The sequence below is a fragment of the Alligator mississippiensis genome, chromosome 9 (assembly GCF_030867095.1).
Source record: "Alligator mississippiensis isolate rAllMis1 chromosome 9, rAllMis1, whole genome shotgun sequence".
NCBI lineage: Eukaryota > Metazoa > Chordata > Crocodylia > Alligatoridae > Alligator > Alligator mississippiensis.
Window position 1 is genome coordinate 73,126,299 of NC_081832.1, and position 14,570 is coordinate 73,140,868.

Consider the following 14,570-nt stretch of genomic DNA (forward strand, 5'->3'; position numbering starts at 1 on the left):
ACAGTCTTTAACTAGTCTTCCTTCTTCATCCCAGCCCACTACCACAGCTGACCCTTCCTTTTTCCTGCAGCTCATCATTCAAATCTCAGCATTCGGACACGCTCAACCACCTCACCAGCAGGTTCTCCTCCCTGGCCCAAAGTCCCCATCTCCCTGCTCACAGCTCCCTGGCTGTATTCGTACCATGTCAGATATTTAATTGGTAATGTGTAGTATGCCTTGAGCCTTGCCTGCTGAGTTACTAACAGCTCAGCAAAATGGTGAAAAGCCCACATTAAACTAACATAACTATTACTTCCAAATATCTGCATAGGCATGTCCCCTCTGGCAGAAAAAGGGGAAAAAATTGTTTCTAGAAGGGAACATTTTCAAAGACATCATGTGCCAATTAAGAAAAACCTGAAGGTTTTTTCCATCATTTTTATATCTATTTCAGCTGTTTACACAAACCCTTAGAAACTTCAAAATTAAATCTTCTTGATGATTTCTGCCCACAATCATACACGATCAAAACAATTACCCTTGGATTTCTTGCTCAGTAGGCAAATAACTTTGGCATTCAAATAATTTAATGTATAACACACTGTTTTTCATGAATTTTGCATATAAAAGGAAGAGGCAAAATGACTTTGGCACTACCAGTCTCTAAAGATTCTCAATTGTTTCCCAAGCCTTCACTCTCAAAAACAAGTTTACATTTTCATTAAAATGAATCCAGAGGAAAAAAAGGAAGGATCATAAGGTTAAATTTGCATTCCACAAAATCATTCCTGAGAAAATTTGTGAACAATAATTTCATCAGGTTTTACCACCTAACAAGCTGGAAGTCTCATTTAATTGAGTTGTCTATAAAATGAAGTACAACAAACCTGAAGAGTGTGAAGTTTCACAAATACTACTCAACAGCACATTTACTACTGAAGTGGTGATAATAAAAATGTAAAGCTCAGTCCCTTCTTTGGGACACGCTTACCTTGTTGATGCTGTAACACTGCTGGATTCTGAGAAACTCTCCACTGTGCCTAGATGTACCATATCTGGCCCTTCATCAGGTTTCTCCATGCTGTCTTCTGGAAGTTCTTCAGACTGCTCAAGCTTATCATCTTCCTCCTCTTCCTCCAAAAGATCATTTATCTATAAAAATATTAAATGTTTGGAGCACTACAAAAAAAATCCCAGAGCTGGAAAATGTGTGTTGTTATAAGTTCAGAACAAATAAGTTTGAGCGCGAAACAAAGAATATTTCCATTAAAAAAATATATATATATGCTTTAGTTGTAAACAGGTGGCCTCACAGGGGTCACACCTTCAAAAATGAAACTGTAGTAAAGAAATTTAAATAAACTACTAAAAATGCTTTCAGAATACAAATTAAAAGGAAGCCCTATAAAGTAGTAAATCAAAGCGTTTAGAGTCAGGACTTAGCATCTATTTCCTGAACCTGTCAAATCTGCTGCAACACTGCATTTGCAAGTTTCCACACTTGCGAAATAGAAATGGGATAACATTCATCCATTTCACAAGGTGTTGCAAGGCTCATTCATTCATGCCTGAAAAAACACTTTGAAATCCTTTGTTGGAAGGCAAACAGAAGTCTATAAATTTTATGATTTTCATGTCCTGAGCAAATTTTTTCTACACCTGCAACAGCATAGAAGTTACAGGTTCTGCCATGTGAAAAACTGTACAAGGTGAGAATGTTAAAGTGTGCCAATTAAGCAAAAGCATGTGCGTGATTTGCTTCATTTTTAAGACTGAAGCATATTATCCTAGTAAGTTGATTCTCTAAATTGTGAATTGGCTGCGCACTTTAAGGAAAAAAATCTGCTTCTGTTTGACTGGTACAGCAATCTTGCTTTTAAGGGGCCTGACAATCCTTTCCCCAAAATACTAAATTAATGCTTTTCAACTTAATATGCAGAGGTACAACTGACAAAAAGTTAGTTGAAACAACAACAAAAATTGTTCAATCAAATCAAACTAATGACAGTGGATGCTATTACTGTGACTGATTTTAAGTTATTTTTGCCAAAAACTAACAAATGCTTCAGTAATCGACTCTCAAAACGCCTACTCAATACATCCACATGCACATGGTAAATAAAAAAGTTTTAGTAAGAAACAAGGTTTAAAGTAAGTTTCTGACAAATTATAACTTGGTAGGAAATCATGATGGGTGGATACTTTTAAAGAGATTAAGTTTTACTTGGAACTATACTGACTCTAACCATTTCTTTTTTCTTTTCTTTTTTTTTTTTTAATAAATCCCTCCTACCTTCTGCACACTGAAAAGAAATTACCATGTGCACATGTCCACAACTCATAAAGAGTTTTCCATTTCTACAGTACATATAATGAATGGATCATGTCTACATGACTATTTTGGGCTGTTTCTCAAGTTCATGTGCACACGTTCAATCGGCTGCCCTATAGACCCAACAAATGCCAGTGCATGTTCTTTCCAGGGTATGCTCTGTTCAGGAAAACCGAATAAGCGTGAGCATTAATGGAGTGAATTAAAGAAACAAGTAATAGGATGGATGAGTGAAACGATCCATTTTGGTCAATATTACTTTAGGAAAAAATCTTGTTAAAAACAGTTCTACCAGAATAGTAGTTGGTATCTGCTTTAGCCTGGATTTGGATCTATTATTAAAAGAGATAAGTAATACTTGGAACGGTGTCGTTATAGGAGATAATGCACATGTCCACAACCCACGGGCTATATATTATTGTGATGTTAGTTCCAATTGTGTTATAATTCCAGTTTTCCCTTCAGGAGCAGACTAGGAAACAAAAACTCTCACCTGCTCAGTTATTGAACTTAAATCATTAGTAGATGAAAATTCTTCCTCCTCATTCTCAAAGAATTCATAGTAGTTCTCCAGAAGTCCCGCCATTATTCTGCTAACTATTTCTTGTTCTTTCAGATCCTCCACATCTGTGTAAATGCTAATAAAAGATTCCAATACCATCTTAGTTTTAAAAGTTTGAATTCACCCAATTACCCTGTGAATATTTTTATCATCAAAGATACCAGTTTGCCATTTTTTTTTCCACATGTATTTCTATTCAAAACGCAAAACAAGAATGACTGCAACCAACTGCATTTAGATTACTACATAGGGAGAAGGGCCTTATAAAACTTTGATTTGGATAGTTTACACCCCAGTAGTAAAGGAACAAACACTAGGCTAATTAAAACACTTTATAAATAAAGTAACAATAAGTACTGTAAACAAGAAATTGTATTCCCCCACAACACAAATGAAGTATTAATACATAAATAACTCCCCTCCAAAGTTATGTTTTATATTGTGTTAAACAGCATGCTTACACCATATAGAAGCCATCTTTTGACAAATACAGCTAGAACATAATTATGCAGTCAGTCACATACAAGTACACATACTGGTATAGCTAACTTACTGGAAGACATCTGGGCCAAAGACTGCAGCCAACGAACTTGCAGACCAAATTTCTTCATGATGCGATGCTACATTGGCTAAAAATCTACACAGAAACTTTAACAAACTGTAATTAACAGGCGGAAGCTGCTGCAAGAGGAACCGCAACTTTCTTCCAAATTCATCTTCATTATTATAATCTGTAAAATGTAATAAAATGATTTTAATATAAAAAGCTCATATGCTGCACATCTAATATTACTTGTATTTATCAACTCTTGACTAAAACAAAACCACTTCATCTCTGAAGTACAAAGAGAAGTTTCAGGTGACAAAGGAGGTCTCAAGATTTTATTAGTTCAGCCATGGAAAAATGAAGAGAGGGGGAAAAAAAAAAATCTATCAATCACAAGTCTGGAGGAACTTGTAAAACTATGATCCTTATTAGCAACTGACATCTTCCCATTCGTTGCTACGCCCATCTGCCCTGTTTCAGTTTCCAGATCCATTCTCCCCTTTCTGCACTTGCTGAAACAGGATGACTTTCATATTTTCCTGTACAACTGTTCTTCACCAACGATGCCAAAGACTAAACCAGCCATACGGTTGTGTGGTGCTGTCAGCTGACTTTGCCTTGCTGCAAAATGGATTTCTGCAAAGTATGTATAATCTATACCAACAGTTTCTCTTCTGCTGAGTAAGACACTCTACCTAGCAAGTCCAACTACCAGCTTCTCAAGTATTTCTCCACAAATCCCTAAACACAGCTGCACACCTCCATAGCACAAGAGCTAGCCTTCTTTCTTCAGTTGTGCTCCTCGTACTTGAAAATATTTGTGGAGGATTTCAATCAGATATAAGAGAATATAACTTTCAAAAGCCACAATGAACTCTAGCAACTTATTAAATTATCAGTATTCCAGACATACAGGTTGGAAGGGATTCCACATTCATGCTTCTCAAGGAAGCCCCATTTACAGACAGGAAATGTCAAAAAGAACAGGAATAAAAAGGGAGATAACTTCAATCAGGTCTCCCTTGCCTCTCTGACAGAGAAAGACACTACCTTTCTTGCCATGACCTCTTGAAGGTTTTGCTATCCTAGCTAGGGAAAAAGAGAATATCTAGAAATTGATAAATACCATGTAACAAGGCAAAAGAGAGGGGGGAATGTTGACCCCGAAAGTCAAATAAGTAGAGGCAGAAAGCACTACTGTGTGAAGACACAGGTACAGTAATGCCAACCAGCAGCCCTGAAAGGTTTTTCTGTTTGGTTCAAAGTTTGCATAGCTACATTTGAATCCATATGCAACAGGATATAGAGGAACAAGTCATCTCACTGTTGCATTAATACACAGAAAGCTCAATAAAGTGCTAATACAATCTTTTACTATACAATCAGCATCACACTAGATAAGTGGGGGGGGGGGAGAACAAGCCAAAAAAATTCAAACACTTCCTCCCCCCCCAAAAAAAAAAATCAATCTTTGCCCTTAAAAAGAGACAGACAGACAAAACAACACTTCTGCCTGTCTTTACCAGTTTGTCTTAAGTCTAGATTCTAAAAACAGAGACCTAAAGTAAGAAAGTACTTATCTGTAAATGAAGTCCTTTGAATGTAGTCCATGGATACACACTTCTGGGACACAAGGCCTATGGCACCAGGGTCAAATTCACACTTCAATTAGTAAAATCACTTGCCTTCGAGGAACCACCATTAGGCCTGCACAGAACGAGCCTTGAAGGGTATATATGCCACACCTTGTTATATAACTGCAAGCTGTGCAACTAAAATATAGCTGTGTAAACTAAAGCCTAAGCTGCACAGAGAACCAGCGGAAGAGGAACAATGCTACAGAAAAAACGTGCATCTAAAAACACTAGCACTTGCCAATAATATCCTTCTCCTAAACTGGAACTGATCTGCATTCCTGGAAACCAAGATAACATGGCTCCATTAAATTAAGCATAAAAAAATTGTCACAAGCCATAGACCCAAAGAGGAGGAAACCATCCTAGTTAAATGCTATGTTTTAGTAAGGAAAACGTAATATGCACATTAAAAGCTTTGTGAAACTGCTCAACTTCTCTTTTTAAAAATAGAAGTTACATGTTCTTATGAGTGTATATAAGAATCCAATAAACCAAGTACAAAAATTCTGTGCCAACACACACACACACAAAAGCAAATTATGAAGGACATGGGAAACAGAGAAGGATAAGACATATAGGGATGGTAATTATGCCTTTTGAAAAATCAACCGTTTTCCCACACAACTTGGGTAACAAATCTTTCCACAATCATCTGTTCCAAGAGGAAAAAGCAGAGATCCGCACTGCAGTTTTGCATGTTGCATGATAAATTCATCGTTATGACAGCATAATCAAGTAAATTCCCAAGCTTGGGGGCATAACTGTGAGAAACTAAGGCTCTCCTTATCCTCATGATTCTTTCCCTTTAAGCACCTAAATGTTATGAAGCATTTTTTGCAAGGAAAAAAATAAGAACTTGATCTCCAATTCTTCCAGAATATTTGATTCATAGTTAGCTAGCTAGATCTCTTGAACTCAGAAACAATGAGTTAAAGCAGTGGCCATATTACATATCAAATAAAATGTCTATTAATGTACTGGTCTATTTCTAAATTTGGGATGTTTTTTCAAATATTTGTACACAAAGTCTCATCTTTTAGACAACCACCAAAGTTATCCTAAGTCACTAGTTACCACCCAAGGCAACTTAGCATTATGCATAAAATCAGCTGGTCCTCAGCTGCTATTCAACAGCCCCTCCATGTTTAAAGTTTCACTGAAAGTGCAGGGTGGAGAAAAGGAAATTGAACCACCTTTCTAGACCTCCCTCAAAAGACAGGCCCCTCCAAGTCAGCTGTTGAGGTTTTACAGTACAGCAACATGGGAAAGCTTGCACTAACCCACTTTGGTCATGATAAAAACTGACTACAGCCTTCACAGCCATAACCACTAACTCTGAAAAATATTCTTGTCACAGCAAACTTAACTGGACAGAAGCAAAAAAACCCAAATACTATAAAAGAATGACTAAGGGACACAGTGAGAAACAAATTTCATGCTCCAGTTGATGCCACTGAGAACTAAAGAAATTACCAGTTATGTTACAAGGTGTGGTACATTGATGTCTACATACCCTTTGAGGAACGCACAATGCGTTACTAACGGTAGTGCTGCAAGACAAAAGTTTTTACTAGTCAAGTTATGAATTAACTCCAACACTACACAACACAGCAGAGGCCAAAAGACCCAGGAGAGTGGATACATATAGACAAAATTTGTGAATTAACTGGTATGTCAACATAGGGTGGAAGTCTGAACAGAAGGGGTTCTACAGTAGACAGGAATAAAAAAAAACCCCAAAAAACAGCAGCAACAGGCTGACCACAACTTCCTATGGGAATGAGGTATAACTGAAAAATATGCTAGAAAGGCATAACAAAAGTCACACTTGAAGAGGGTCTGCTTTAGGTCCTCTTTTCTGTTGCCACTGAAACCCTGCAATATTCCTGAGCCATGAACAGATGGACCATGTGCAACTGGTGGGAAGGACAGTGCAGAGAAAAAAGGGACTTCCATAACAATTCTCAGTTCATCATCACTGAGTGGGAAATTAGAATATTCAAGGTTGGATCCACTGCCCCTGTCCACTGCCCCAAAATCCATTTACAGAATCAGAGAGCCTGAAATAAGGTGAATGTGGAAATATCCTGAACAGAGCCTGGCTATTTTGAATCTTGTACAAGGAAGAGCAAACTGCATTCAAAACAAATGTCTCATGATGACCACATGGTTACATGGAACACCAAAGAAATCCTGAGTCACTTAAACTTCTTTAATTAGTGGGGCCTTAAAACCAGTTGTTGTCACTTAACCCCCATGCAAAATAGTTCTCATTACCTTGAGAAAGTTGCATCAAGTGTATATGCAAACTGCCTGGGATAACCGGTTCTGGAAGTTCTTGAAGAAAAAATCTAAGAAGGCTAATAGCTGAGGGTACATCTGCTTCTTTAACCAGGTCCACATCTTCTCCATTATCGTATCTTTGCCGAAGCCACTCCACTGTTTCAGCATTCCCATTGACTTGAAAAAGTCCTTCTTGTTCCAGACCTCCTAAGTTAATAGCAAGTTGCAAAAATAAAATTTTATCTGAAATGTCATTTATCCATTTTTTTAAATGAAATATTGCAGATAGCTGGAGACTCAGCACTTTTACCAGGCAACTACAAAGCAAGTAATTCACATCTCTGAAATTTGCCCCCCCTCCAATCAAAGCATATTCTTATATCCAATTTATAAACCTAATAGCCAAGTAAACATTCTTCAGCCTCAAAATACACAATTTCCCCCAAAGTACCGTGGCTGGCTGGCTATCCTCTCTAAATCCCATGAATTCAATCAAGTGAAGAACAGAAGTGCAACACATACAAGGCAGAAGATGGGGTAGGTGGCACCTTAAGACTAACTGGTTCCGACGCACAAGATTTCATAGGCATCACCCTATACTGGCAAGTGCTATGATTGGATTAGCAGAAAGAAAAGATTTTTGGCCCATGAAATCCCAATAGTTGCTCAAAGAAATAATAGAAATAGGATTGTTATACTGCTTGAAACCAATTGGGACAAAACATCTCACTTACAACACAGAAATACATACCATGTTCCTCAATATAGTCCACCACGTGGCGGACTATGAACGGAACCTCATTGTCTGGTTGCCCTTCCTGCTGCAGCTCATCAAGTGGAATTCCAAATATTTTGTTAGCAAGAACAGAGTTGCAGTTACTCAAGGAAGGGGAGGAACTCTTCCTCATATCTTTTTGCAGCCAAAAATCAAAGCTGTCTCTTCTGTCAAATGAACAGAATTAAAACTAAGACAATGGTTAAAGTGCACACAACTCAGAAAATGAGATACCCTGCTTTCCACGTACGCATGTTCATTAGCATTTAAATATTTTCCAACTTCTGACAGGTCATGAGAGGACCGTTTTTCCATGGAATTATTGATCTAAATTCATCAAAACTATGTGAACAGTGGAAATTATTATTCCACATACAATGTCAACGTAGCAGAAGCAAAGTAGATTTGCACCTTATATATTAACTAAATCAGAACTGTATAGCATAAGCTTTTGTAAGCAGTAGGCTTACTTCATTAGATGCTGTGTAGTGGCAAAGGAGTATTCAGGAAAAGGTTAATTACTGCTTCAACTGACGTTTTGGAGTAACATTTTTTCTACTTGATTTCTGATACTAGTAGGACTTAAAAAACCCAGCTCAGGAGAATTTTCTGTGATTAGAGTGCAAATCTAAGTACCAAGCTGCCAAGCATAGTTTTGTTCTGACAACTTATCTATTCAAGATGAAGCTGCATGAAAAACTGTCTGGTGTTGTACAACTCCAAGGCCACCAGAATTTTGAGCAGCTCTGGGACTCTGCAACCAAAACTGTGGTTTTGAAAAAGACCTTTCAGTTTTCAAGCCAGTGTCGAAGTAACCATAGAATGCCCATCAACTTCAAACTCTTTGTACTGAAATGTTCTTTCCCATAATAATGACCTGAGTCTCCAAGACTGACTAATGACCGTATGCTAGCAATCCAGGAACTGCTTGTAGATCTTTCCTTAATTTATAGCACAGCTGTTTGAGAATATTTGCAAGGCAATATACTTCATACTATGGAAAAGAGAAATACCTCATCAGCAAGCAGTTGCTGATGCAGCTTTTTAGTAAAATCACAGATCAATACTGGCATCTCAAAAATATACTAAAGATTACTGGGGAAAGATTCAGAATAGGTACGTATTATTAAGCTGACAATGCTAAAGCAAAATTATGATATAACAGAAGAAGCTGCCCTCTTTTGAGCAAATACTAGTGAAAGGAAAACAGTGCCCCTACAGAGAGTAGCATGCCCATTTATGTGCATGTTTTAAATACTGTAGGAATCATTTTTTTTTAAACAATTAATAAAAATATGACTTGCAAGTGATAAAATTAATCCTCTCTTTAATCTTCCAGTCTCTGCTCAACTGTCAAGTTATTGCCTGCAAGATCAGGCAGACTGGAATCGAGCCACATCATTTTTCAAAAAACCAATCGAGTCATTTAAGGGACATACCTCAGAGGACTTAAACACCCACGTTTAAAAAAGGTTTTCTGCGCCAGCTGCCCTCACTGACCAAGCATTTTTTTGTCATTTATGGTTGTTTAAGATTATGGCAGAAGATCAGCCTGTAGTTCCTCATTGAAGAAGAGCAGAACTCGATCAGTACTTCAGCAGTTAATCTAAAATAGAGAAAACATTTTAAGATGTTAATGCTTTAAACATTTACATTTAAGGAATTAAATGACAAATCTACTTATAAGAGATTTTAAAGGACTCTCAGTCCTGTTTTACTTGGATTTGTCTTGGTACATTAAACATCAGAGCACAGCGACGCCACCAGCTTGGTTCATGTAGTAATTTAGACAGGCATGAACCGCTTGCTCGCACAACTGTTGTTCTGACCTTAAATCATGTGTCATATTAATCTTCATCATTGCCAGACATCAAGAACAAAAGCTAACCCATTTTTATCACACTAACATACAAATACATGCTAATGCCACAAGCTAATTCATGCATCACGTTAAACTTTTTTTTTTAAAGGATCCCAGATATTTGAAATGTCCTTTAGTTAAAGCTATGCCTTGCCTAGATGAAGAAACTGATCTCTAGAACCGTTCTAGAAAGACTATTCTAAAATAATTTCCCATGTGGACACTCTTCTGGAATAAACCATTCCATTTACTGACCAGAGTAAATAGAGCCTGGCATAATGGAGTTAGGGTAAATTCATAATACAATTAAAACAGTCAAAGACATAACAGACACAATGAACATTTCAGAGAGCCAAAATGACAGTTTATCAGATATATACTGAAAGACTAAAGGCAAAAGTAAATATAAAAAATAGGAGGTACATGGCAGAGGCTCCCCAGGTATGAGAGCAGTACCCTTATTAGGGCATCAAGCTGACCCTGCAAGCAGCTTGGAAATGAGAGGTTTTGTACTATAGTTAGGAAATCCATCTTTCATATCAATGTCTGGCTAGAATGCTAGACACTTTAGGTCCCAGATTCCTCCTGTTTCAAGAAGAGGAACAGTATTTCCTGTTCTTCCTTCTCCCATGGCTCCCACCCCTCCCTTCCCACCATCTACAAAAATTCTGAGCTGTTCAGATGATGAAAGTCTTCTTCCTCATTCAGCTTACCTAAGTAACTTGATTTTGACTTGACTCTTAATAGCAAAACCAACAAGCTGTTAATTTTATTCTACTCCTGTTTGGCAAAGCTATGAGAAGCAGCAGAGTCACTGGACCCACCTGCAACTTAAGGAAGTTAAGTATCTATTTAAAATCAGTAGGTTGTTTTCTAAATTAGAGAAGAAAAGGGAATGTTTTTTTAATAGGGGTGCACCAAAGAGAATTTTTGAGCCAATACCAATGGCCGATTTTTAACAAGCCATATCAGCTGATACCAATCCAATTCCAATATGTAGCTGGGCAGTGTGGAAAGCAGCTGGGTTCAGCTGGTAAGTCTGTTATGGGGAAAGCGGGGTGGAAAAGAACGGAGGGGGGGCGGCAGCAGATCGAGGCCCCAACAGTGAGGGAGGGAGGGAGGGAGGGAGTGGGGCTGGGGCAGAGGCAAGCGCTGCACAGCCGAGGTGGAGCGCAGCAGAGCCTGCAGAGGCAGCCCACCTTCGCCCCACACAGATCCAGGGGCACATGCCCCCATGCCCTCCCGGGGTGCACCTAGCTGCGGGAAGCACCCTCCCCCTCCCCACCATGAACAAGCGGCTCCTGGCTCCATTCTGTCCTGGCTGGGCAGCGCCTGCCTCTGCCCCGCTCCTCCCTCACCGCAGGGGCCTCAAGCTGTACACCCCCCCTTCCCTTACCAGCCGGACCTGGTTGCTCTCCACGCTGCGCTTCTGGCCGCTTGCGTGCTGCACTGCAGCTGTGCACATGCACAGGCATTTATCAGGGCATTAAAAGCCACATCATCCAAAAAAAAGCCGATTCAGTTGATTTTCCTTATATTGGTGTCGATCCAATATGGGACCAATGTATTTGGTCCCATATTGGACCTGTTTTGAAAACTCAAGGTCCACCTTGAGTTTTCAATAACAGGTTAGCTCTGCCAAAACAATAGTTTCAACCCTTTATTCACCAGGGAAAACAGGCCTACTCATTACTAATCAGTATGTTTTGGGGATGTTCGTTGTAGCTGTGTTGGTCCAAGGACATAGGCAGACAAGGTTCTTTGGGTAAATGCAGCATCTTTTATTAAGCCAACTAAACAGTTGAAAAAATCATCCTTTGCACCAGCAGACTCTGCCCATGCCTAAAGAAGGGTGTTTGTGCCCAAAAGTTTGCAAAGGACAATATCTCCAACTATTTAATTGGTCTAATAAAAGATGCCACATTTACCAAAAAACCTTGTCCTTGTCTTACTAATCAGTAAGTATCTGAAGACAAACAGGCAGCACTAGATGAAAGCTGCACATATCTGTGAACTCCAACTCAAAGTTCGGCTATGCTTTTTCACACAAGGAATAGACAAAATGACCCTTTACCAAGTGCACACTTTATCTTTATTTTAATTACAAAACATCCAAACGTGGGGGAAATGGAAGCAGAACTGGTGCTCCAAGTTAGTAAAGAGAATCCTCTTTCCTAGATGCTTGGCTGGGGCACCTTGTTCACTTGCTCACGGTCAATGTGACTGAGATTTAGGGTCAGGGAGGAATTATCCCACAAGTACAGATTGGTGTCTCCTTCAGCATCCTAGATAACCTGCCAGGATCATCTGCGCAGGTTTCACCTAATCAATTCCCTGTAAAGCTTTCTTCAGAGATCCTGGACAGTATTAACACTTCAGTTACACCTGTTCTCTGTCTGCATTAGACAACGGTTTGAACTCCTCAAATGACTAAATGCTTTAGTTTAACTCAGCCTATTGGATTCAGTACAGCTGTACCTGGGGAAAGCTTAGTAATCTGCAATGCAAAGGAAGCTGGGCTAGAGAATTTAAGGGTCCTTTCTGGACATTAAGGGAAACTATGTTGCAGGTCTGAATGTTTATTATTTGTTTTTCATATTAAGTATATAGATTCCTATAAAAAAAAAGTTTCAATCAGAGAATTAAAGAAACAGTATCTGTCCCAAAGCCATAAGGGAATAACATGGTCTGGTGAGTATTTGCACCTGTATTTTCACTTTTTAAGCTTTTAGCAAATGCAAAACAATCCCTTTAATGTAGAATGCTTACCCTGAAAAGAAATAACCACATTCAACTGAAGCTAAGTTCTGTGTAACAGTTGTGTTTAATAGGCACAATGAAAATATTTTTAAAAGCTAAATTATGATTTTCCCCAACCATAAAAATATCCACTTAAAAAAAACCCTTAAAACCTGAAAAACCCAGTGAAAGGGGTCACAAAAATGATACAAAACAAAACACATAATATGCAATTCCATTTATCTGAACATTCCTCAAAACACAAGCACACATTGTCCAAAATAAAAGAGACTGCAATTCTGTAAAAGCAGAATAATCATCTCTCCAGTCCATTAAATACAGGCCTATAGTTTTGTTGTTTGTGCCCTTAGAGCCAGACATACTTTCGCCCACTTTTTTACTTTTCCAGAACCCAGCTCATTAAAGTTTAAGCCTAACCAACCTGTATGCTAAATCCTACTATGATTTCATGCTAGACTTCATACACCCAACTCTCATAACTTAGTTTTACAACTTTCCATTTTATACAGCTAAACCCTTAACCTTTTAATACTAGAAAAGAAACTCAGCCCCTTAATTTTAAGACACTAACAAAGAAAGGGAATTTAGGATGCTCTCTATCCAAACTGCTAAAACTCTTGTCCACGTGCTTGTCATTTCACATCTCACATTACTGCAACATCCATTTCAGACCTTGACAAATGGGGACAAACTTGCCCCATGCTGCAAAAGTCAGTGTCTTTGGCTGTCACTATGACCATTTCACCTGCTTTTATATCCTCAGGGCTCTTCCCTGTGCATCACAAACATGACTGCTCAATATCACTTCCACAGCCTAACTTCATCCCATCTATCTCCTCCTATTCATGATCAAAATGCCAATTCCCATTCCTAATTAGCCCATGATGCCAGGTTCCACCACCCACTCACTGAGTTTTAAAAATAAGCACCTTTATGCTTTCTTCCATGCATTTCCCTATAAATATCTGCAAAACTACTGAATTAACCCCCTTCAAATCTTCCCTTAAAACTTGCGCTGTGAAGTCTATAGAAATGCAACAGCATCCAGTTTTGCTGGGGTGCTTTGTTGGACAAACAACCACAAGGCTTCCAATAGTCATGAAAGAATTTTCTAATTTGTCATAGCACGCTTCTCTCTCAAATACTTAACTGAAAAGAGCCACCAGGAGCAATCATTTCTTAAAACTGCCTATTTTGAGATACAGTAAAAGGAAATATTAACGTAAAACAGAGCTGCAAGAATCTTATCAAATTTATACTCACATGGGATGTTTATTAAAATGCTGCTATTTTTGGGAACCAGAGACAAAACATAAGTTGCTCCTGAATAAAGCTGCTGCAATGCCTAGGACAGGACTTGCATTTGAAAACAACCCTTCCAAATAGATCCAGGTTCTACTCTTACACTTCAGCCAGACTGTTTTATCCAATTAAACATTGGGAAATCAAAAAATAGCCAAATCTGCTTGAGATGAGCACAAATCTCTTCTGCATTGCTATTTAGCAACTCCTAGCAAAGTTAGTTTTACTTAGGAATTATGGTTTTCATTACTCCCTCCATTCAGTTTCTCACTTCCTACCACTTTAAAGTAAACTTACCTAAAGGTGGAGAATAAATTAAAAAACTGGTATCTACTAACTTTTAATTGCTGTTATGTTTACTCAAGTTAAAAAAAATCATAAATCAGCACCTGCTATTTTCTACAAAGTCTAAAAATGAAGATGAGCCATCCAGTTTTACAGAGCCATGCTATCAGATGCTGCCCATCTTCCAGAGTATTGTAGCAAATCAAGACCGTGAATAGCTCACATGCCATAGGCACTGCATCTC

General features: G+C 38.4%; 1 protein-coding gene across 9 annotated transcripts in view; it reads right to left on the reverse strand.

The window, feature by feature from the left end:
* Nucleotides 1-14,570, reverse strand: part of FAM13B (family with sequence similarity 13 member B) — an 81,078-nt gene that overhangs the window by 38,933 nt on the left and 27,575 nt on the right. For 8 of the 9 annotated variants that reach the window (XM_059712882.1, XM_019478425.2, XM_019478429.2 and 5 more), the window contains 6 exons: nt 9,558-9,724; nt 8,095-8,285; nt 7,338-7,550; nt 3,430-3,607; nt 2,808-2,952; nt 974-1,134 (listed from right to left, as the gene is read on the reverse strand). In XM_059712882.1, the coding sequence (XP_059568865.1) occupies nt 974-1,134; nt 2,808-2,952; nt 3,430-3,607; nt 7,338-7,550; nt 8,095-8,251 (854 nt within the window). In that variant the 5' untranslated portion in view covers nt 8,252-8,285; nt 9,558-9,724. The remainder of the gene's footprint in view (nt 1-973; nt 1,135-2,807; nt 2,953-3,429; nt 3,608-7,337; nt 7,551-8,094; nt 8,286-9,557; nt 9,725-14,570) is intronic. The other variant, XM_019478426.2, reaches the window with a different exon arrangement.